The 22,480-nt window shown below is 40.8% G+C and overlaps 1 protein-coding gene across 9 annotated transcripts in view; it reads left to right on the top strand.

Moving 5' to 3' along the window:
• ELMO1 (engulfment and cell motility 1) overlaps positions 1 to 22,480 on the top strand; it is an 813,276-nt gene that overhangs the window by 492,233 nt on the left and 298,563 nt on the right. For all 9 annotated transcript variants that reach the window (XM_081244556.1, XM_081244561.1, XM_081244557.1 and 6 more), the window contains one exon: positions 18,274 to 18,378. In XM_081244556.1, the coding sequence (XP_081100682.1) occupies positions 18,274 to 18,378 (105 nt within the window). The remainder of the gene's footprint in view (positions 1 to 18,273; positions 18,379 to 22,480) is intronic.

Raw genomic sequence — 22,480 nt, 5'->3', positions numbered from 1 at the left:
GGCTTTCTATCCTGTTCCACTGATCTATCTTTCTGTTTTTGTGCCAGTACCGTACTGTCTTGATTACGGTAGCTTTGTAGTATAGTCTGAAGTCAGGGAGCCTGATTTCTCCAGCTCCATTTTTTGTTCTCAAGATTGCTTTGGCTATTCGGGGTCTTTTGTGTTTCCATACAAATTGTGAAATTTTTTGTTCTAGTTCTGTGAAAAATGCCAGTGGTAGTTTGATAGGGATTGCATTGAATCTGTAGATTGCTTTGGGTAGTATAGTAATTTTCACAATGTTGATTCTTCCAATCCAAGAACATTGTATTCTCTCCATGTGTTGGTATTATCTTTAATTTCTTTCATCAGTGTCTTATAGTTTTCTGAGTACAGGTCTTTTGTCTCCTTAGGTAGGTTTATTCCTAGGTATTTTATTCTTTTTGTTGCAATGGTAAAGGGGAGTGTTTCCTTAATTTCTCTTTCAGATTTTTCATTGTTAGTGTATAGGAATGCCAGAGATTTCTGTGCATTAATTTTGTATCCTGCTACTTTACCAAATTCATTGATTAGCTCTAGTAGTTTTCTGGTAGCATCTTTAGGATTCTCTATGTATAGTATCATGTCATCTGCAAACAGTGACAGCTTTACTTCTTCTTTTCTGATTTGGATTTCTTTTATTTCTTTTTCTTCTCTGATTGCTGTGGCTAAAACTTCCAAAACTACGTTGAATAATAGTGGTGAGAGTGGGCAACCTTGTCTTGTTCCTGATCTTAGTGGAAATGGTTTCAGTTTATCACCATTGAGGACGATGTTGGCTGTGGGTTTGTCCTATATGGCCTTTATTATGTTGAGGTAAGTTCCCTCTATGCCTACTTTGTGGAGGGTTTTAATCAAAAATGGATGTTGAATTTTGTCGAAAGCTTTTTCTGCATCTATTGAGATGATCATATGGTTTTTCTCCTTCAATTTATTAATATGGTGTATCACTTTGATTGATTTGCATATATTAAAGAATCTTTGCATTCCTGGAATAAACCCCACTGATCATGTTGTATGATCCTTTTAATGTGCTGTTGGATTCTGTTTGCTAGTATTTTGTTGAGGATTTTTGCATCTATGTTCATCAGTGATATTGGCCTGTAGTTTTCTTTCTTTGTAACATCTTTGTCTGGTTTTGGTATCAGGGTGATGGTGGCCTCGTAGAATGAGTTTGGGAGTGTTCCTCCCTCTGCTATATTTTGGAAGAGTTTGAGAAGGATAGGTGTTAGCTCTTCTCTAAATGTTTGATAGAATTCGCCTGTGAAGCCATCTGGTCCTGGGCTTTTGTTTGTTGGAAGAATTTTAATTACAGTCTCAATTTCAGTGCTGGTGATTGGTCTGTTCATATTTTCTATTTCTTCCTGGTTCAGTCTCGGCACGTTGTGCATTTCTAAGGATTTGTCCATTTCTTCCAGGTTGTCCATTTTATTGGCATACAGTTGCTTGTAGTAATCTCTCATGATCCTTTGTATTTCTGCAGTGTCAGTTGTTACTTCTCCTTTTTCATTTCTAATTCTATTGATTTGAGTCTTCTCCCTTTTCTTCTTGATGAGTCTGGCTAATGGTTTATCAATTTTGTTTATCTTCTCAAAGAACCGGCTTTAGTTTTATTGATCTTTGCTATCATTTCCTTCATTTCTTTTTCATTTCTTTCTGATCTGATCTTTATTTCTTTCCTTCTGCTAACTTCGGGGATTTTTTGTTCTTCTTTCTCTAATTGCTTTAGGTGTAAGGTTAGGTTGTTTATTTGAGATGTTTCTTGTTTCTTGAGATAGGATTGTATTGCTATAAACTTCCCTCTTAGAACTGCTTTTGCTGCATCCCATAGGTTTTGGGTCATTGTGTTTTCCTTGTCATTTGTTTCTAGGTATTTTTTTTATTTCCTCTTTGATTTATTCAGTGATCTCTTGGTTATTTAGTAGTGTATTGTTTAGCCACCATGTGTTTGTATTTTTTACAGTTTTTTTCTTGTAATTGATATCCTATCTCATAGTGTTGTGGTCGGAAAAGATTAAGCTTTGAGATTTTGAAATGTCTTAGTTTCGTAAGTGTGAACCTTCCCTTCCTTTGTATGTTCACAAATATTGACAATACATTTCTTTTTCAGAACATCTGAAGTGAGTCAGTTTGAATACTTACATGGCAGGTTAAAAACTCTTTTCTTTTCTCCTCTACTGAGTCAGCTATTTGTTTTACTCTAAGAAATTCAGAGATCAGATATAAGGATGATCTTCTAATTGAAAAAGGGAAAAACAATGAGAAAAAAGTCTACATTTGCAACCCAACTTGGCTTAAGTCATAGCTATTTTTTTCCTTCTTTGAAATGTGTAGTATTATTGTCAATAAGTTACTACGAAAAAAATTCAAAACTTGAAAAGTAGGCAAAAAGTAGAGTGGCATATCCTTTCAATGTAGTACTGGAACATTAAAAAAAATGTCTGTCCAAGGATGATTTAATTCTCCAGGAGAGCATCCTTGTGTTTGACTTGGTTGTTTACTGTTACTAGAGCCTAGATACTGGGAAATGATATGTTAATGTGTAGTTTTTAGCTGGTAGAACTGCCCAGTAGGAAAGCTTACCCCAAGTGTTGTAATGCTCTGTAGGACATTAACCAGCTTTGTAAGTAACCTACCAGTCTTTTACTCAAATTCTTTTTGCAAATGCTACAAACACCTTCCCTCTCACATGCTCTTTGAACCAGCTTTATCATCCTGCTGGTTTCTTCATTATTGAGCTGAGTAAATCTTGATACGTGTTTATTCTGTATTTTTATAAGAGTCCTGTTATTAAATTTTTGACCATTTTCCTTTGTCAAGATTTTAATCTGTCTCGTGAAACAGAGTTATTACCAGGCACTATGATATATATACTTGTAGATTGACAAGTGTGTGTGGTAGTAGTTCATAGTAACCTGAAAGCATGGTAATGCATGTTTACCAGATTGTTTACCAGCAATCTACCAAAAGTAGATTGCTGAGGCTGTATGAGTTAGACTTTTATCCAGTGATTCCAATGTGATTAGAAAATGATTTTACTTGTGCGGATGGGAAAGTTTCAGGAGCTGGAGCTGGGCTTGTGTAAGGACCTGTGGGATTCTAGCCAGAGCTGGAATTGTATACAGAAGTCTGAGAGCCATCTCAGGAAACAGCCCTAGGGTGCAGGGGTGCCCTACAGAGGCAGATTTTGTGTTTACTCCTTTAGCTCCAGGAGTGGAGTTTTCTAAGCCCTCAACCATGCACGTAGTGGTTCCCTGGAGTTATCACCATTGTCCTTCAGGGACTATCATACATTAAATTTATTCAGTTCAGGTCACCCTCTCACACCCTGATTATTCTCTCATTATACCTCTCCTGCAATCAGTCCTATTTTTCTCCTTCCTTTCTTCTCTCTGCCTCTCTATCCATTAAGGAACGCTCCCTGACTTGGAACAGTATGGCAGATGGCATTATGTTTAACTGAGATATACATTTATTTGCTTACTTCAAGCCTTTCTATAATGTCTTAGAAGCAGCTTTCACAGTAACTACCAATCAATGAAACACACAAATCAGTAGAGTGAAATTTCCTATGTATTGGAACACTGCATGAAACCTTCTCCGGTGTGCCTAAGCCATTTTCCTAAGATGATAATATCTCATAGTTGAAGTGGTTTAGGGACACTAATTTTGAAGTGACAGAATACTCAAAGTACAATGCTGCATTATCTTATGTAATTCGGCACCTGGAAGTCAGGTAAAATGTCGCTGAATGTATAAATGAGTGGAAGAGGAGAAATGCTATTGAATCTTCTTTGCCAGAAGTCCCTATAAATAGAACAAGTTACTATGTGGGTGGGAGACTGAAATTTTCCACTCTTGAATGCAGGGAGTTGGGGAAGGTACAGTATCCCCCAGGATCTTTGGGGAGCTTTTGATTCTTTAATTAGTCATTGTCTGATCCTGTTGGCAGATTCCTGGGGTAGGGATCTGTTCAACAGTGTCGGGAAGGAGGTCCCCTTAGCATGGTATTGGTGAGATCCTTGAGTAAGTGTGGGCTGAGCGTAGTCTAGGGAATCAGATCCGTGGGGCCAGTGAGAAAGCCAAACTTCGAATTAACGGCATCGGAAGCCTATGAGTTCAAGGTCCCTTGATATCTTGAGGGGAAACAGACCTAGAAAACTGACCAGGATTTCCGAACTAAGGATCTTTGGCAGAAGGTAGGGGAGGACACTGATGCAACTCTAGAAGGAAAGTGAATAACCCACAGCTACCATTTCCCTGGGGCTTACCTGGCGCTCTATTCAGGGTGTTTTCTTTACATCATCTTGTTTGATCTTAACCAGGCCAATGAGAGAGGCAATGCCTACACAGTATTATGGGTGAGAAGTGGGTTTTAGAAAGTGAAGTTTCTTTTCTAAGAGCATTAGCTAATTTTGAAGATTGCATTGGAACCTGCGTTGGTGTCTCTCCAAATCTGGGCCGCTTACCACCACGCCGTGATGCCCCCTGCGTGTGCTTGTTTGGCCCTTTGAGGTTAGCCAGGCTCTTTACTGATGAAGTCCTTGTCAGGCTTGAAGGACCAGAGACGTTCCTGTCTGTACAAAGACACTTGGGGTGGAACGTTTGGAGGATAAGCCCGTGAACGTGGTGGGCACAAGACCCAGGTAGGCTTTCTTCCTGCAGGACACTGTACTCCCAGGAGGGGGCCTCTCTAGGGTCTTTTGGGGGGCCAGCTGTGCTCCCTTTGAGCTGTTCCTCGATTTTTCCCATCCCACCTCCTGCACCTGGGACCACTGAGGGAGGTACCACCTACGCCAGCTTTACTGGTGAAGTGTGAGTGCTTTGTGAACAAGTAGACTCATCCTGCCACCTCTGCCTGTTGTCTGATGCGTGAGAACTCGACAAAGCGCCTTCCCATCAGGGCGCTGAATTAAAAAATCAATCCTTGACTGGAAAATGGGGACTGGGAGAGGAAATCATGCTCTTTTGTAGATGAGGGAGGAATTTATATAAATATGCTCTGAATGGTTTTACAGACTACCCATGTATGCACTGAGTCTGTTGAAGAAAGATTAATTTGTGGAGGGTTGAAATATTCCTATTAATATTCCTTATCTGAGAGAAACAGAGGCATCTACTGAATTTCACGAAAGGTAATATGAAAACTGATCTCCAAGGATCTTTAATATTTGGCTTCCTCTTTTGTTGTTGAAAATACATTTCAGTTCTCCTCTACGTGCCAGCGTACAGCAGAAGAAAAAGCATAATCAGTATGAAAGTAATAAATGTTAATGCCCATTTGTGATTCTGGCAGCAACCACTTTTCATCTTACGTTTTATTATTCTGTGCTATTTAAGGTGCAAAATCCTAAAGCTGTAAAACCTACATTAGTTTGCTGTGGTCAAATAAAATTAGTAAAATGTAGACTCTCTAAATTTAAATCGTAATTATGAACTATTTTGATCGGAGAAACATAACAGCATATAAAAGGCATTCATGTATGTACCCACCACTCAGATTTAATAGATGGTAACATTTTGCTATATTTTCTTCAAACATCTTTATTTGGGGAGGGGGCACGAAACAGGACATTACGTATTCAGTCTGTGTATCTCCCTGCCTGTCGCCTTTTCATCCCTCCTTTGTCTTATCGTGATGCAGATACACATTATTTCCTTGCATGTTTTTGTATTTTGAAAAAATGGTTATGGAAATTTCGAGTCAAATTTTCTTCACAAATGTATTTTGTGATAGCATCACTTTAAAGCCATAATATATATTTTTAAAGTTATTTTTTCTGTGGGGTATAATTATCAAAGACCCACTTGTTAGAGGAGGTTGAAGTTAGTAAACTAACTACCAAAAAATAAATTAGATTTTAAGAGGTTAGTTCTAGTTTCTCCTGCCCATCCTGCTGCCCTCAGCCTCTGAGTAACCTGACAGATCCTTCCACGTGTGGGGGGCCTTTGGGACAAAGTTCCTAGAGCATCTGAGGTTTGCAAGACAACTAAGAGGTTTTTGTTTTTGTTTTTAACATGGAAATTTTTAATTCTGTTTAATCTGTTTGCTAAGGTTATGGGCAACTTGGCATTCACATGCTATTTATCTAACATTTCCAAGAATTCTCATCCTCTTTCAGGGTTTATTGCTCTCTGATGAGTAATGGTCTCAAATGCTTATTTTTCAGATCCTTATTCTTAGGACTGAGAAAGTCACAGTCACTGTGTCTGCAGATGGGTAGATTTATATGAGCAAAACCAAACCAAAGAGAGGTTGCCCGCTTTTTGTTGGCCTCCTATGAGTCACAGCCAGGAGGGGAGATACTTCCCCTTGGTCTTTGCTGATTTCACAGAGGCGGGAGATGTGTTACAAGATGGACTTTAAAAAGTTCACTTAAAAAATCAATTTTAATATTTATTTTCAAACTAAAACTATGGCACTCCCTCAGGTCTTTTTATCCTCAACCCCCTGCTCATTCCCTTTGGAACTGCTTCCATTGCATTCTCCAGAAGGCCATCTCCTTTCAAGAATTTTTGAGATGACTGGGGGTAATTGCATCTATTTAGCTTGACCATTTTTAAGTTGAGCCGTGTGAAATTCCATTTTGTTAGGTCATAAATGGTCAGATATTGGCAGTTTCAATGGTTCTACCCTACATATTTGGGGAACTCTGAACATTTACAATTCAGCTTTGGAGCTGGAAGGCCCCATCAAGATTGTCCAACTCTCAGCATTTACAGGTGATCGCCCTTGGGGTGGCCCAGGATTCCCCATTCAGTGGTGAAGTGACTCATCCAGGCCGAAGCTGTGATCATACAATTTCCTGACAAATGAAGTGAAGTGTGCTGTGAACTGTCAGGCTTCAGGAGATGCTGGCTTAAAGGAGTTATGTTAAAGGAGAGGGGTCCTTTAAGCCTAGAGGGCTGTACCCTGGTAGGGCAGGCAAATTGAGCAAACACCCTGCAGCTCAGATCAGATCAGATAAGTACCTCTTCCTGGCCTCCTTCATCTGAAGGAAACGTCTGAATTTACATACTTTCTGAAATACTGTTAATCCAAGCTGTCCATCTGCCTGCATAGGACTTACTTGGGCAGGTGGAGATGAACCTTTCTGCTCGAGTACATCCCTTGGGCACAGCTGGACGTGAGCTGCAGGGAGGGCTTCAGCAAAGGCTTGGGAGGGTCCAGGGTAAGAATCCAAACTGTATCTCATGTTCTCCTGCAGGATGGTCTCTGTTTCCTTTTAGAGAACAGTGGGCACACCTCTGATCAAATATAAGTAAAAATCAATGCATCCTCATTAGAGAAAATTAGAAAAATATGGACAGGTAGGAAAAAAAATTTTCCACCTTCCCACCACCACAAATAATTACTATTAACACTTCGGTAAATTTCCTTCCAGTTTTTAAAAGCATTTTTTAGAAAACTCACAATTATATGCTAAATATATATATCTTGATATTGCATACATATATATGTAATATATATATATATAATGTAATAAGAATGTATTATATAGAGAGTACTCTATAAAATACACAATGCCAAGGAATATATATACTACTATTGAAATTCTATATAAACTACAACATGTATTTTATATTCCTATTTTTTCATTTATGATAACTAAGTACTCTATGAAGATAATTTTTAAAGGCTGTGTAGTATTCCATCAAGTGATTCCCCCCAGCCCACTGCATAGGTAGCCAATTCTCCTTTTAGAATAGTAGTTAAGAAATGGACTCTAGTACATCTGGGTTCAAATTCAAGCATAGTGGTTGTGTGAATGTGAGCAGGATCCTTAACCTCTCTACACCTCAGTTTCTTCATTTTTAAAATAAGCATAAGAATTCTACTTATTCTGGTATGGAAAAAGGGACCACTGTGTCCAAATTTAAAAGCCAAGACTTTGCCATTTACAAGAGCTGCACTGAAGGGGGGAAGCAGGAGAATGCTTACCAGACACAATCCAGATCCCTAACTCATCAGACTTACAGGTAGTCTTATATAAAGGTATATAAAATAATAAAAATGTATATAAAAGTATAAAGGTCTTATATAAAAGTGTATAAAAGAACCCCTCCGAGGTTTGCCTTTGGTCAGCAAGGGGAAGGGGCCCAAAGGCACCAAGATGAGGCCTTGAGTAACAAGTTAAGGCTACTGAAAAGATTCATCTCAATATAACATTTGCAAGACACAGAATTTTGTCCAGCTAAAACTTGGGAATCTTTAAAATCATTACGATATTATCCAGGGGAGCAAAACACTGAACATTTACAAAGGGCTTATGTTGTGCAGGTAGCAAAACATTAGCATTTCTTTGTTAATTGAGATTTTTAACTCTGGTTAAGGAGGGACTGATTTTCTTAACTCATTAAATTGCCTTGAGAACAAACACTTAGAAAAAGGTTTGGCAAACTTTTCTTGTAAAGGGTCAGGAAGTAAATATTTTAGGCTTTGTAGGCCAAATGCAAAACCAGGTGCAGACAATATGTAAATAAATGAGCATGGGTATGTTCCAACAAAGCTTTCTTTATGGACATTGAAATTTTAATTTCATGTAATTTTCACGTGTCAGAGATAAGTATTTTCCTTTTGATTAAAAAAAGATTTTAAAAAGGTAAAAAAAAGACATGAAACTTTTAAACTCACAACTCTACAAAAGTTGAGTGGTAAACCCAACTTAGCCCGTGGGCCAAAGTAACCCGTGCTTTAGAACAGTCCTTGGCACTCATTAAGTGCTGTGTGTGTGTTAGCTGCTACTTCCATGATTAAAGTTGTTATCACCATCTCTACCCTAGCACCATGCAGTGCTAGGCCCTGGAGGAGGGCAGGGCTGCAGTACACAGCCCGTGCATCCCTTTGACCTCCTGAGAGTCCATTAGTAGCAGCAGCTTGATCAGCTCCTGGCTCCATCGTGGCAAAGAGGTTTCATCTGCCATGTACGTGGTGGTTCCCTTACCAGAGGCTGCCTGGAGAGCTTTGCTGGGCTGGAGGGAACAGGTTTCCAGCTTGACTAGCTAGACCAGCCCTGGCGTGACGGTAGCACACATTCTGTGTCCTTTTTTTTTTTTTTTTTTTTTTGTGGTACGCGGGCCTCTCACTGCTATGGCCTCTCCCGTTGCGGAGCGCGGCTCGGGACGCGCAGGCTCGGGACGCGCAGGCTCGGGACGCGCAGGCTCGGGACGCGCAGGCTCGGGACGCGCAGGCTCGGGACGCGCAGGCTCGGGACGCGCAGGCTCAGCGGCCATGGCTCACGGGCCCAGCCGCTCCACGGCATGTGGGATCTTCGCGGACCGGGGCACGAACCCGCATCCCCTGCATCGGCAGGCGGACTCTCAACCACTGCGCCACCAGGGAAGCCCCATTCTGTGTCCTTTGATGGAACTTTTAGCCTGTGCTCTTCCTGGGGATGAGTGAAAAAGGGAGACAGAGAAACCCACTCTGCATAACTGGTGCTAGTCTACTTCCTGTTTTAAAACTACAAAAGGTAGGCGAAAAGGGAGCTCTAAAAAGATTGGTGAAAAAGGAGCTGGGAGTTAAGGGAAGAAAGAGTAGGGTGTTGCTAGCACAAGCCACAGTGCTTGGGTCGTCCTAATCTGGCATGCACTCAGCTCAATAGAAAAATTGCAGATATCTTTATAAACCTTGACAGCATTATTTCATTATTCATGAAGACTTTGTTTTTTTAACCATAACCAGCTTCATTTTAAAGGAGATTTATTCCCAAGGCATTTTAATTGCATCTTCATGGTAATTCTTTGTACTGACTGTTAAATCAACATACCAAATAAACAGTATTGGAGTTTACTCTTTTCTTCGGTAAGTCTCAACTCTGCTTCTTCAAGATAAGGAAGTGAGATTGAGTCCAGATTTTCATGAATTGAATACACGGCACTGCACGGCCTTTCCTGACCTTTTGAGAGTAATTTTAAAAAGGACATTGTGTTTTAACGAAGGAAATTTGCCTTAAATCCAGAATTTTCTATGTGAGAGCTTCCACAGTGTGCATGTGTGAAGTTACTTATGCCTGTGTGGTGTGTGTGTGTGTGTGCATATGTGCATATTTCAAAGCTATATTATTAAGGCTTTTTAAAAATTTTATGAATTTATTTATTTATTTTTGGCTGCGTTGGGTCTTGTTGCTGTGCGCAGGCTTTCTCTAGTTGCGGAGAGCGGGGGCTACTCTTCGTTGTGGTGCGCGGGCTTCTTATTGTGGTGGCTTCTCTTGTTGAGGAGTGCAGGCTCTAGGCCTGCGGGCTTCAGTAGTTGTGGCACACAGGCTTCAGTAGTTGTGTCACGCAAGCTCTAGAGCACAGGCTCAGTAGTTATGGCGCACGGGCATAGTTACTCTGTGGCATGTGGGATCTTCCCGGACCAGGGCTCAAACCCATGTTCCCTGCATTGGCAGGTGGATTCTTAACCACTGTGCCACCAGGGAAGTCCTTGTTAAGGCTTTTAATAATTCACTTCTGAGACAGAAGTTTCGTGAAGACAAGTACTATTTTGTTTTAAATTAATCTCTGGATGAAATTTATTATGTCTGTCTCCCATGGTGCCTTGCACAGTAGTAGAAATCCAAAATTATTTGATGAGAGAAGGAATGAATCAGGGGCTGCAAAGTATCTCAAGGTCATTTGCTCCAATTCTCTACCCTTTAGTTCTCTGGACAATATTCCTGCTGGACATCCTGCTTCAATATTTCTAAAAACTCACTTCTCTGCTAATCCTGTTTCCTGTAGCTGCCCACACAATAATATCAGTCCTTCAGATGCCTAAGGACAGTAGTGGACCAACTCACAACCCCCATCCTACCTCCACCACATATACTTTTTTCCCCCCGGCTAAATATCTAAAGGTTTTTTCCGAACTTTTCTGATATACCCTACTGTTTAGATATTTCTGCTTCTTCCTGGCCATGCTTTTGTACATGATTTCCTGTGTGTCAGGAGCTGGCTCCCAGTGTAGCCCCCAGAACTGTGTGTTGTGTCCAAATGTGGCCTCAGCTGGGCCCTGTCGGTGGAACCCTCCTCTGTTCTTCTTGCTGTTCTCCTATTAATAAATCCCAGCCTGTCAGAGCCTCCTGACTGCCACTCAGAATTGACTCATCTTGGACTTACACTGCCAACTCTAACTCTTAGTTCTTAATAAGAGGATTGGTCTTGGACTCTCCTAGGTTGCAGAACAAGCCCAGGGAGGGGGTCCTGGTGATAGTGGGTAGTTGTGGATGGTCCCAGAGCTCTAGAACCAGAGGTATTCCCCCAAAGATTAGTTGTGGACCTGCCAAAGGAGGGAAGATGGAGCCAGGTTGAAGGTCGGGAGAACGAAAGGGTAGCAGGTGGATGGATGACATGAGAGAGACTAGCAGAGGTGTTCCAGAGGCCAGGCAAGGAGAAGAGAATGAACAGCTGAGGGGGAGGTACGGCACAGAAGCCAGGTAGTTTAGAATCTGTTGGCCTGAACCCTTAACATCTTCCTGGGTGTTTCTTTCATGCAGATCCTTAGTGCTTTACCTAAAAGAATCAAATTTTAATGATGTGGAGCTGAGATCTCATGAATTATTTGTAAGCCAGATTTCCCTTGTTCTGTAGTAGATGTGTTTTTGAATTTTTAAAAAAATCTTTTTATGGGACATTACATTTCACTGATTAAACTTCTTCTTGCTAATGGGGCCCATCTTCCTATTCTCCAAAGGCCTTTTGAACCTAAATAGGAAAAAAAAAAAGCTGCAGAGCTGAAGTGGTGACTCTGCCACTTCTAACCATGCTCTTGCACAAGTCACAAGTTGTCACCCTCATTTGTAGGAAGAGAATAATAACATTTACCTCATTAATAACTCACCTCACTGGGTAGTTGGGAAGATTAAATTAAATCACGCCTTTGGAGTGCCTGGCACGACGCCTACCTGTCCCTGGTCACAGTTATTTTTCTGCCCCTCAGTGTACCACCTTGCCCACTCTTAGGTCAGATGTAGTAGGCTGCCTTCTCTGTATTCATCCAGACTATTCATTTTTATTGAATTTACTGGAGAGAGACGAAGAACAGAATCTGAAGATGTCTAAAGGCTACGTCTAGGACTCTTTGGAACATTGATCCATGTTGGGGGTCACAAAGTCGGATGCTGTCAAGAACTTCCTTATATAAATGTGTGAAGCAGCCAGGTGAGAGAGTGCCGGGCCTGTGTCAGCTCGGAGTGTGCATGTCCTCCCTAAAGCAGGCATCCCAATAAAAGCTGCTGCAAACCAAACATTTCAATACAGAGAATCAAGATTCCAACTTCATCAGTTGTTGGGTGTAGATCCCTAGAATGCTCTTGCATTGGGTTACTGTGGCTTTAGAGCAGAGGTTCTCAAAGTATGATCCAGAGACCATCAGTAGCACCTGGGAACGTATATGAATGCAGATTCTCAGGGCTTACCCAGACCTACTCAACCAGAAACTCTGGAGGCTGGGGGACGGCACCAGCAATCTGTTTGAACAGACCCTTTAAGAGATTCCGATCACATTCAAATTTGAGACCCACTGATTGGGGAAAGTGTTCTCAACCCTGGCTGGACTTTGGAATCATCTGGGGAGCTTTAAAAGTCCAGTTGCTTGGTTTCCAACCACAAAGTTTCTCATTTAACTGATTTTGGGTATCAGCCTGGACATCAGGATTTTTCAGAGCTCCCAAGGGGATTTTCAGGGGCATCCAAGGTGGATAAGTGCTCTTCTAGGAGCCTGTTGAAACACCCACATACCCTTTCTCCTGAGTGGGGAGGGGAGGAGTGGGAGGCACGTGTAATGTGGCACAGCTCCCAAGGGATCTGCTGCAACCATCAAACCCTGCTTCCCCTTGGAGAACATGACCATAAACTACCAGCCTCAAGAAAGAGCTTTGATAGGGCCTTTCCTAGACTGAATGAATATTCACTCAATGTGATTTGTTTTAAAGGTTGCTTTTAATGCTATATTTGTTCAGCAAATGTAGGCACTTGTATAGCACAAATATTAACTCCTAAATCCTCCAAGGCTTTCCCTGCGATATGCCATCTGGCAGGCATTACTGTAATCATCTCTTTATTATCCACACTAATGAAGGACTAGCATGGCATTGGTAATTGAGAAGCACAGATCATTTACAAATCATTCAGGCTAGTGCTGGCACTGCTTCCCCAACCAGGAAGCATTCAAGAGTAGAAAATATTGACTGATTACAGTTTCCTACCTTCCCTGTGGAGGTACTAATAATATTATTTTAGTCAGAAATTTGAGAAGTAGGAGAAGTGAGAGGCTTCTAAATTATAATTCCTTTTTCTGAATAAGGAAATTTCAGTTTTCTCAATAAGAGGCCAAAGCACAAAGCAGATAAACAGCAAGTATATTTAAAATGCATTGAACTTTGGAACCAGTCAGTTCAAAGCATGCTATAGTAGAAGCTGCATGGGATTCAAGAGATCAGTGGATCTGGATTCTAGATCTTACTTTGATATTACCCGTGCTATGTGAGATGTGCCATTCCAGCCATCAGCGGGTCTCAAAGTGTGGTCCTCAGACAGCAGCATCTGCATCACTTGGGAACTCGTTAGAGATGCAGATTCTCAGGCCTCTCCCCAACCCACCTGAATCAGAGACTCTGAGGGTGGGGCTAGCAATTTGTGCTTCGAGAAACCCTCCCGGAGATTCAGTTCAGATGCCTGCTCAAGTTTGAGCACCGCTGTTCTCCAGGCACTCAGTTTTCTCAACTTTAAAATAAGGTGACAAGCCTAGTTTATATTTGAGGTCCACTCCAGCTCTCCAGTGGCCTTAATGTGTGGTCCTGGAAGGTTGAAAGATTCTCTGTCGTAGACCTTGAATGTACAATTGAAATAATTCAAGTAAAAAACTGGCATGTGTGTAACAGAAGAGAAACAGATCTTTAGGAACTCTGTACACAAACCCCATATAGGATGCTCACTTTAAATAAATAGTGCTATCTTCAGTTGGTTGGTACCATTTTCTGAAAGTGAAAAAACCTTGGTGCTTTGGAAAGGGAGGTGGCCGCTCCTCCTTTCTCCAGGGGCTGAGAGCTGTCTGATGTGATTCACAGAGCAGCACTTCTACAGGCTCTAACAAATGGCATTTCAGAAGGATGTACAGAGGTACACAGGCTTTGCAGTAAAACAAGGGATATTTTCAAGTCATTTATGAAAGCTCTTGCAGCTTCCATTTCAAGACAGGTGGAAAAAAATAACATGGAACAAGAAAAGAAAATAAATCTGTATCCAGAGCATCTCATAAATAAGGAAGGAACGGGGGTCTGTTGGCCTTGCCGGGTTCTCAGAGTATTTTTGTAACAGTACAGAAAGCTCTCAAGTGTTTTGGCAAGTAATTCTTATACTGTTTCTGTTATCAAAATCTATGCTTGTAAAATTATTTCGCTGGCTGTTAAAACCAAAAGAGAAAAAGGAAACAATCATTTCAAGGAGAGAGAGGCTGGGAAAGTGATGCTCAGAGTTAAAAAAGAGAGGGACAGAAAAAAAGAATATAGTTCACCCACAACTGCAAAAACATTTTTTCATCTAAAACGCAGTGACACTTCATAATTTAGAGCAAGTCATAGAAAATCGAAGGCAATTTTCTAATTGGCTTTTGTTTAATTAAGAGCCTGTTTGTTGGAGACAATAGGACCTGGTTTGTTGAACTTGAGAGAGACTTTGTTATGTCTGCGAGGGATGGAGAGATTATAGCTTTTATTGAAAAGGATGGATCACAGACCCACTTTGCCTGAGCAAAGCATGTTGATTGAGGAGAAGCACAACAATGGGGAACCTGCACTAGACATCTTTGTGAAATTCCCAGTGGCATCTGGTTGAGCAAAAACTTGACCCTAAAACCCTGGTTAAAAGCCTGTACTCTGAGTTCAGATTCCGGCTCTGCCACATACTGGCTCTGAAACTCTGGGCAAGCTACTCAGATGCTCACTGCCTCAGTTTCCGTCTGTCAAAGGAGGAAAATAATAGGACCTGCCTTGTGGGAATTTTATGAGGATTAAAAGTTAGCATATGCAAGGTGCTTTATATAACACCTGCCACATAGCAGGCATTATTTTATTAGGACTATTTGCTAAATAGCCATATGGATCTTTAAAAGAACTCTAAAAATGTGTTACACTGTTTCATAACTGTAAGACCTTAGAAAGCAGCAGTGCCCTATTTGATAGCCCCATTGTGTGCCTAAGGAGGTGTGTGATTGATACAAAGAGGCTTCCAGGGCATCCTGGGAGCACAATTCAAACAAGCCTGATGATTCTTAACCCATGGGGGGCTTCTCCCTGGTCAACTTCACTAACACATAGCTTTGGGGGGTTGTTCAAACAAGATTCAGAGAAACTAATTTTTCTCATTTGATTTCCTTTTTGTGTATTTATTTTTGGAATAGATTCATAGACCAACACTAGAAATAGCTCTGAAATAAATGTCATATTTTTCTCTCTTATATTTGGCACACTCTCCTTTGTTGGCTGGACCATGCTGTGTAGCAGCTGATATTGATTAGCCTACGTTTTTCTCAAATCAATTTTTCTGAGGCTATATAAAGTCTAAATGCTGGCAGTACTAAAACAGATGCATTCAATTTATAAACTGGTGGTAAGGAAAAAGGTATGGACAGAAGCATGCTGAAACATATTGTCCAAGCAAGACATTGTCTGCTCTGCCAAATTCAAGTTGCCAGGTCCTGGGCAAGCTTCTTATCTCATCTGAGCTGCAGTTTCCTCGCCAATAAAATTGATGCAGCTGCTGTGGAAAACAGTATGGTGGTTCCTTCAAAAACTAAAAATAGAACTACTGTATGATCCAGCAGTTCCATTCCTGGGTATATATTCGAAGAAAACAAAAACACTAATCAAAAAGATACATGCACCCCAGCGTTCATAGCAGCATAGCATAGCCAAGATATGGAAACGACCAAAGTGCCGTCAACAGATAAATGGATGAAGAAGATGTGGTGTGTAATCTCACACACACACAGTGGAATACTACTCAGCCATTAAAAAGAATAAAATCTTGCCATTTTCAACAACATGGATGGACCTGGAAGGTATTATGCTCAGTGAAATAAGTCAGACGGAGAAAGACAAATACTGTATGCTATCACTTATGTGTGTAATCTGAAAAATAAAACAAATGAATGAATATAACAAAACAGATGCAGACTCACAGATATATAGAGAACACACTGGTAGTTACCAGTGGGGAGAGGGAAGCAGGGAGGGGCAGCATAGGGGTGCAAACTACTATGTATAAAATAAATGAGCTGCAAGGACATATTGTACAGCACAGGCAATATAGCCAATATTTTATAAAAACTTTAAATGGAATATAAGCTATAAAAATATTGAATCACTATGTTGTATACCTGAAATTAATATAATATTGTAAATCAACTATATACTTCAATAAAAATTACAGCCAAGAGAAAAATATGAGATAAAAATATCTCCCATAGTTCCACTACCTAGAGATAACCATTTAACATTTTGGAATACTGTACTCCAGAATTAAAAAAATAAAACAGGGTCATATTATTAAAAAACAAATAATAAATAATAAAATAAAATGGGGCTAACAATAGTGCCCACCACCTATCAGATGAGGTAACACATATGAAACCCAAACTAGTGCTAACCCCAAGAAAGTACTCAGCAAATTCTAACATTTTTATGTTACTTGTGTTCATGGAAATCGAACGTATCAAAGTCAAAATAATAAATGTATGCATAATGAGGGAAGTTCCACTATTCTTTTCTTAAGAACTGAAAATATAAAATCTTTCATTGCAATTTACTTCTGAGACTAAATCTCTGATCGTTTATTTCTAGCATTTTGATGATCCCCTCACTATTGAATACAGACCTGAGCCTCTTACACCAATGAGTATCAGATTAAAACTGAAACCCACTTCATTTGATGTGCCCAGTGATTTTCATTTTTGTTACAATTATATTTGTTTTATGAAATATACCTTTCTTATCATAAGTAGTATACTTTTGTATTTTAAAAATTTTCCAACATCTTAACAAACAAATCAGGATAAAATGCTAAAATAAAATATTGAAGTCACTACACTGACCCAACTTCCTATACAGATATGGACAGGAGTGCTCTGGAAATTGTGGAACTGTGGCCAGTAGGCAGCACCACTGTCCTATAATTTTAGATGTTGTTTATTAGCTCATAAAAAAATTTCAAATCAGCATGGAAAAGACAGATTCTGTGTACTCTTGAATAATGTAGAAAAGTGTGGGTTGTTTGAACCTTGAACAAGCGAACAAAATGTCCTTCCTGTACTTAAATTAGAAAAAATTACAGTTGACTAAAATTTCCCTGGCAAATCAGAGAGCCAAGCTGTTTATTAAGAAATATTCAGGAAGAAAACAAAAATATGTCCTTTCATAAAAATTACCTAGATTATGAGGTATGAGCAGTTTTCTTTAATATCTCTTTAACTTTTCCATTTCTTGAACATAAGAATGACTTCCCTTAAATCATTAGCCATTTAGATCTGAATTTTCAGGACAGATCTTGGTTATCCTTTTAGACAATTAGCGGTGGAGAGTGATTTACTGCCCTGAATAGGGGTCTCGTGGTGTTTACTGAGTGATCTCCAGCATATGGAGAATTTGTTGGGCATATTTATAACTATTGTTTGTCTTTGTGGTTCTTGGCACAGTGTGGGTGACCACAAGGCCAGAACACTCCCTCCAAGTAGGCAGATGTTAGGACCCTGTGGACCTCTGTGAATTTTATAGAGTGCCTGTGCTCAGAGACCTACAGACTGTGTAAGTCTGGAAAGTTCACAAACACCATGGACAGGTGTGTCCATATCTAACCCTCACACACGAGGATGAGGAAGTTAAGGTGAAAAAAGGTAAATGGCAGAGATGTGGCTTCATCCCAGGTTTTTCTCCCCAAATGCTGTTGGTTCTGCTAGAGCACAGCCAATAATGTAAAAATACAGTTTTTACATTATTTTCTTTTCCTGCAGTGTCACATGTCTAAGAATAATCCCATATTTCGATCTTCAGCTGAGTTTCCCAACCCTGGGTCTAGAAGCTGGTTTTGCTCCACTTGTAGAAGGAAGCCCTCATTGCCACCCTGATCAGTTCACATGGAGATAGCAAATGTCATCCTACTTGATTATTCGGAGCTTGCCTTGTGGTACTTTGGTCTTCTGGAGGGAAATCAGACCTCTGACGGTTGGTGAAATCTGCTGAAGAATTAACCTGATCAAACATTTTGTTTTAATGACAGAATCATGTCAACCCTGCCATGGACTTTACCCAGACACCTCCTGGGATGTTAGCTCTGGACAATATGCTCTACTTTGCCAAGCACCACCAGGATGCCTACATTCGGGTAAGCACGCAGCCCCTTTCAGCTATTGTAGGTTTCCTACTGAATTCGAATTTCACACTTACGGATATGGAGGGATTACTTTTAGATGAGTGGCCCCAGAGATTGGCTTTTGTCACTTAGTAAAGTAAAAATGAAAATTAAATGAAGTTAAAGAGCACCAAAATAGGGATTTTTAACTTTTAATTTTTTCACATGACATTTAAAAATATATTAGATATTGGAAAAATATTTTATATAGTTCATTTGATTATGACAAAAACTCTTAGCCTTAAATAACAAGGAAGAGAAACAAACTATCTACCAAAAACCTGCATGATCCCAACATTAGTGAAAAACACTTAGACTTATTTGGCTTCTTGAAAAGAGGCCCAGGATTCTGTCTAGCACTGCTTTGTTCAATCTAATGCTGGAGATACAATCAGATAAACAGAAAGAGAAGTGTGGGAGGGACGGGGAGGGATTAGAAATGCCTTCTCTCATTTCATAACAGATTAGTGAAACTCCAGCTACTAAGGCAATGCCTTTGTGGGTGGGGCTGAGGAAAATAGAAGGTGCCACCTGCCTATGCAGAGCAGGGACGGGAAGGACAAAGTGTGAATGAATTGAAGCATAGGGACAGTGACAGAGAAGGCCTGCGAGTCAAGGCTGCTCCACTGGAGGCCCTGGATTTGTGCTGACCCCTGTCCCCTGTCCCCAGGGAGAGGAGCCCAGATTCAGTCGGGCGAGGGATACAGATCCACGATTGAGATGAAGGAGGATATTAATAAATGGGACAAGGGCATTGGCAAGTGGTTAAAATGATGACTAGATATAAGCTTAGAAAATATTTGATGAATGGATATCCTAATGCAGGAAGAGTAAGCTGAAATCAGAGTAAGGTATGAGCCTGTGCCTCTGATATTATCCGTTGGCTCCCTCTTGGCACTGGCTTTCTGGAGACCAGGGTTCAAGACCTGGCACTGTCGTTACCTGGTAATGCAAATGGGGCCATTCCTTTTGACTGGGCTATAGTTTCTTCTCCAAACTAGGGAGCATTAGTCCCTCAAGGAGCATTTGGAAATGTGTGGGCATGTTTTTTCAGTAGTCACCATGCCCATTGGGGTGCTACTGGCCACAGCCCTCTAAAACATGGGACAGCCTGCACCATGAAAAATTGTCCTACTCAGTAATGACCCCTTTGAAAAAAAAGTCATGCCAGGTCTGAATTCCCTGTAAGCACTATATTTTAACTTTATCTGTTTTTCTATATATGCAATTTGACAAGCTTTGACGTATATTGAAACATTATTTGTACTTTAATTATATGAAGGATTTTATGCATTTCTCTGAATGGTGTTATGTGCTTCTCAGGTATTTGATTAGAAATGCAATTTTCCATAAGAAAATTGTTTTTTCATAAAAGTTTAATTTGGTTTATATGTATATATATTTATTGCACAGATTTTTTTTCTAGGAATGTAATCTGCTCTCACAGTAAGTAAATTAATATTTTTGAGATACCTTGTGGTATAGCCTCAGAGAGTTGAGTGTGAAAAGAAGAAGCCTAGCAGAAATTGAATTTAGCATTACCTGATTAATGTTTGTGGATGAATGTTTCTAAAGTTAGAGAGTATTGATTCTGAATGTATTGTTAATTGCATAAGAAGCATATGTCTCAAGAAGAGTAATTTAATATTTTAAGCCCATTTTCTTCACTGTGTTCTCTAAACTGTCATAAGTGAAATTAATACCATGGCAACCTGACAGAACTTTATATCTGATGGGAACTTAAAAGAAAATCCTATTTGAAAAGAAAGGTGTGGACTTTTTTGTCCACATGCACTTTCTTTCTGGTTAGACTGAGAAAGGAATGTTTTCTCGAAAGTGTTCCTTTCCTAGTATGTTCTGTGTCCCAACTGACTTTGGGACCATTAAATGCTACATGGAAAGCTAAAGCTATTTACATGAATGAATGGGGTTAGGGGGTCATATATAAAGCTGAGGCATTCTGCAAGGAAGCTTTGTGGTGACTATGAAAACAGATGTCCCAGTGGTAGTGAGATAGTGATGGAGACAATGAAAATGGTCACCCCAGACTGCTAATTAAATTTTGATCTATGAGCTGAGTGATCTTTTCTGAAGCATAAAGATGGGCTCTTGGTTTTTTAATAAGCTTACATTTTGATAAAATTTCCTTTTTTTGATGAGGTAAATTTCCTGTCTGAATACAGTTATTCATTTATTATTTATATCTTTCATTCAATAAACACGTATTCTGTACCTAAATCTATAGTCTCACTTTTCACTTTGCCATTCAGATTTATGGTTGAGATTTTCAAAAGGAATTGTAACACACACACGCACACGTGCACACACACACACACACATATTCCCTCTTTGCCCTTGACACGCCCACGCCCTCCAGCTATCCTGTTCCCTCAATGTATATTTTTCCAAGTTGTCTTCTTACCCCGTGTTCTAACTCACCTGCCGCTCACTTTTCAACACTTTGCACCCATCACTTTCTAGAAGCTGTTCTCCTGCTACATGGGGAGCTCTCTCCTCTTCCTTCATCTTCTTTGTCCTCCCATGGACACTGGACACTGTTTCCATTGGCCAGTTCTCCCTTTTTGCCTGCAGCCCTTGCTGTCTGTCTTGGTTCTCTCCTTGGCTGCATCTCTTAGTCTCTCTGATGGGTTTCTCTCCCTCTGCCTGCCCATCAAATGCACATAATCCTCACGACTCTGTCTGTGGATCTTTTTTCTTTTTCAGGCACTCAAGCTGCACATGTTTACTGAGTAACTATCAAATGGCCTGCAGTGAGGGAGGGGATAGAGATTCCCCAAGGAACAAGTCACTCATGAGTCCTGTCATTGAGGATTTTACTGTCTAGCGATGGAGGGAGGAGTAGTTGGAGGAAGAGTTAAATGCCAGCACTTTCCAAGCCACTTAGAATGGATTTTGTTTGGCAGGAGTGATATTGGGGGCACAGAGGAGAGTCATAAACACAGATGTGGGAGTCAGGTCAGTAAAACTTCCTTCAAGAAGTGGCATCTAGGGCTTCCCTGGTGGCGCAGTGGTTGAGAGTCCGCCTGCCGATGCAGGGGACATGGGTTCGTGCCCCGGTCCGGGAGGATCCCACATGCCGCAGAGCGGCTGGGCCCGTGAGCCATGGCCGCTGGGCCTGTGCATCCGGAGCCTGTGCTCTGCTATGGGAGAGGCCACAACAGTGAGAGGCCTGCGTAACGCAAAAAAAAAAAAAAAAAAAAAAAAAGAAGTGGCATCTAGGGCTTCCCTGGAGGCGCAGTGGTTGAGAGTCTGCCTGCCGATGCAGGGGACACGGGTTTGTGCCCCGGCCCGGGGAGATCCTACATGCTGCGGAGCGGCTGCGCCTGTGAGCCATGGCCGCTGAGCCTGCGCGTCCGGAGCCTGCTCTCCACAACAGGAGAGACCACAACAGTGAGATGCCCGCGTACCGGAAAAAAAAAAAAAAGAAAGAAAATGAAGTGACATCTACACTAAGGCCTGTTGGATAGTACTAGTTATCAGGTGAGGGCAAGGGGGATGTGAGCGAGTACTCCAAGCAGAGGGAAACATGTGAACAGAGGCATAAAGGTGTGTGCTTTGTTCAAGGAACCACAAATAGTACAGCATGGTTAAGACAAGGAGTGGCAAATACGATCATGGCTTGGGAGGCAAATGTGGGCTAGTTCATTAGGGACCCTCCACACTGTATTAAGGTGCTCGCTTGTGCCTTAACCCAAAGGCAGTGAAGAATTTCTGAACTATTTTAAGTAAAGAGGATGAGAGTTAATTTTAGAAAAATCACTCTCCTGCCAGAAAACAAATGTGAGAAATCAAGACTAGCAGCAAAAATAAAATTGGGGAAATTATAGAGAAATGATGGTAACCTGATAAGGGTAGTGGCTGTGACATTGGGGAGAAGCAGTTTGAATGAATTATTTTGGAGCTAAGGTAAACTAGACTCTCTCCAAGGAAAAGGGAGATACTGGCTTGAGTGGATGGATGGTGGTGTCATTGATGAACTAGATCTGCGGGTCTGAGGGGTTGGTCATTTGGAGACATCCAGATACTATATGCATATGGGACAACTGTCCAGGTG

This window comes from Mesoplodon bidens (assembly GCF_964165515.1).
Source record: "Mesoplodon bidens genome assembly, chromosome: 9".
Lineage (NCBI taxonomy): Eukaryota > Metazoa > Chordata > Mammalia > Artiodactyla > Ziphiidae > Mesoplodon > Mesoplodon bidens.
This window is presented reverse-complemented; position numbering and strand designations above follow the sequence as displayed.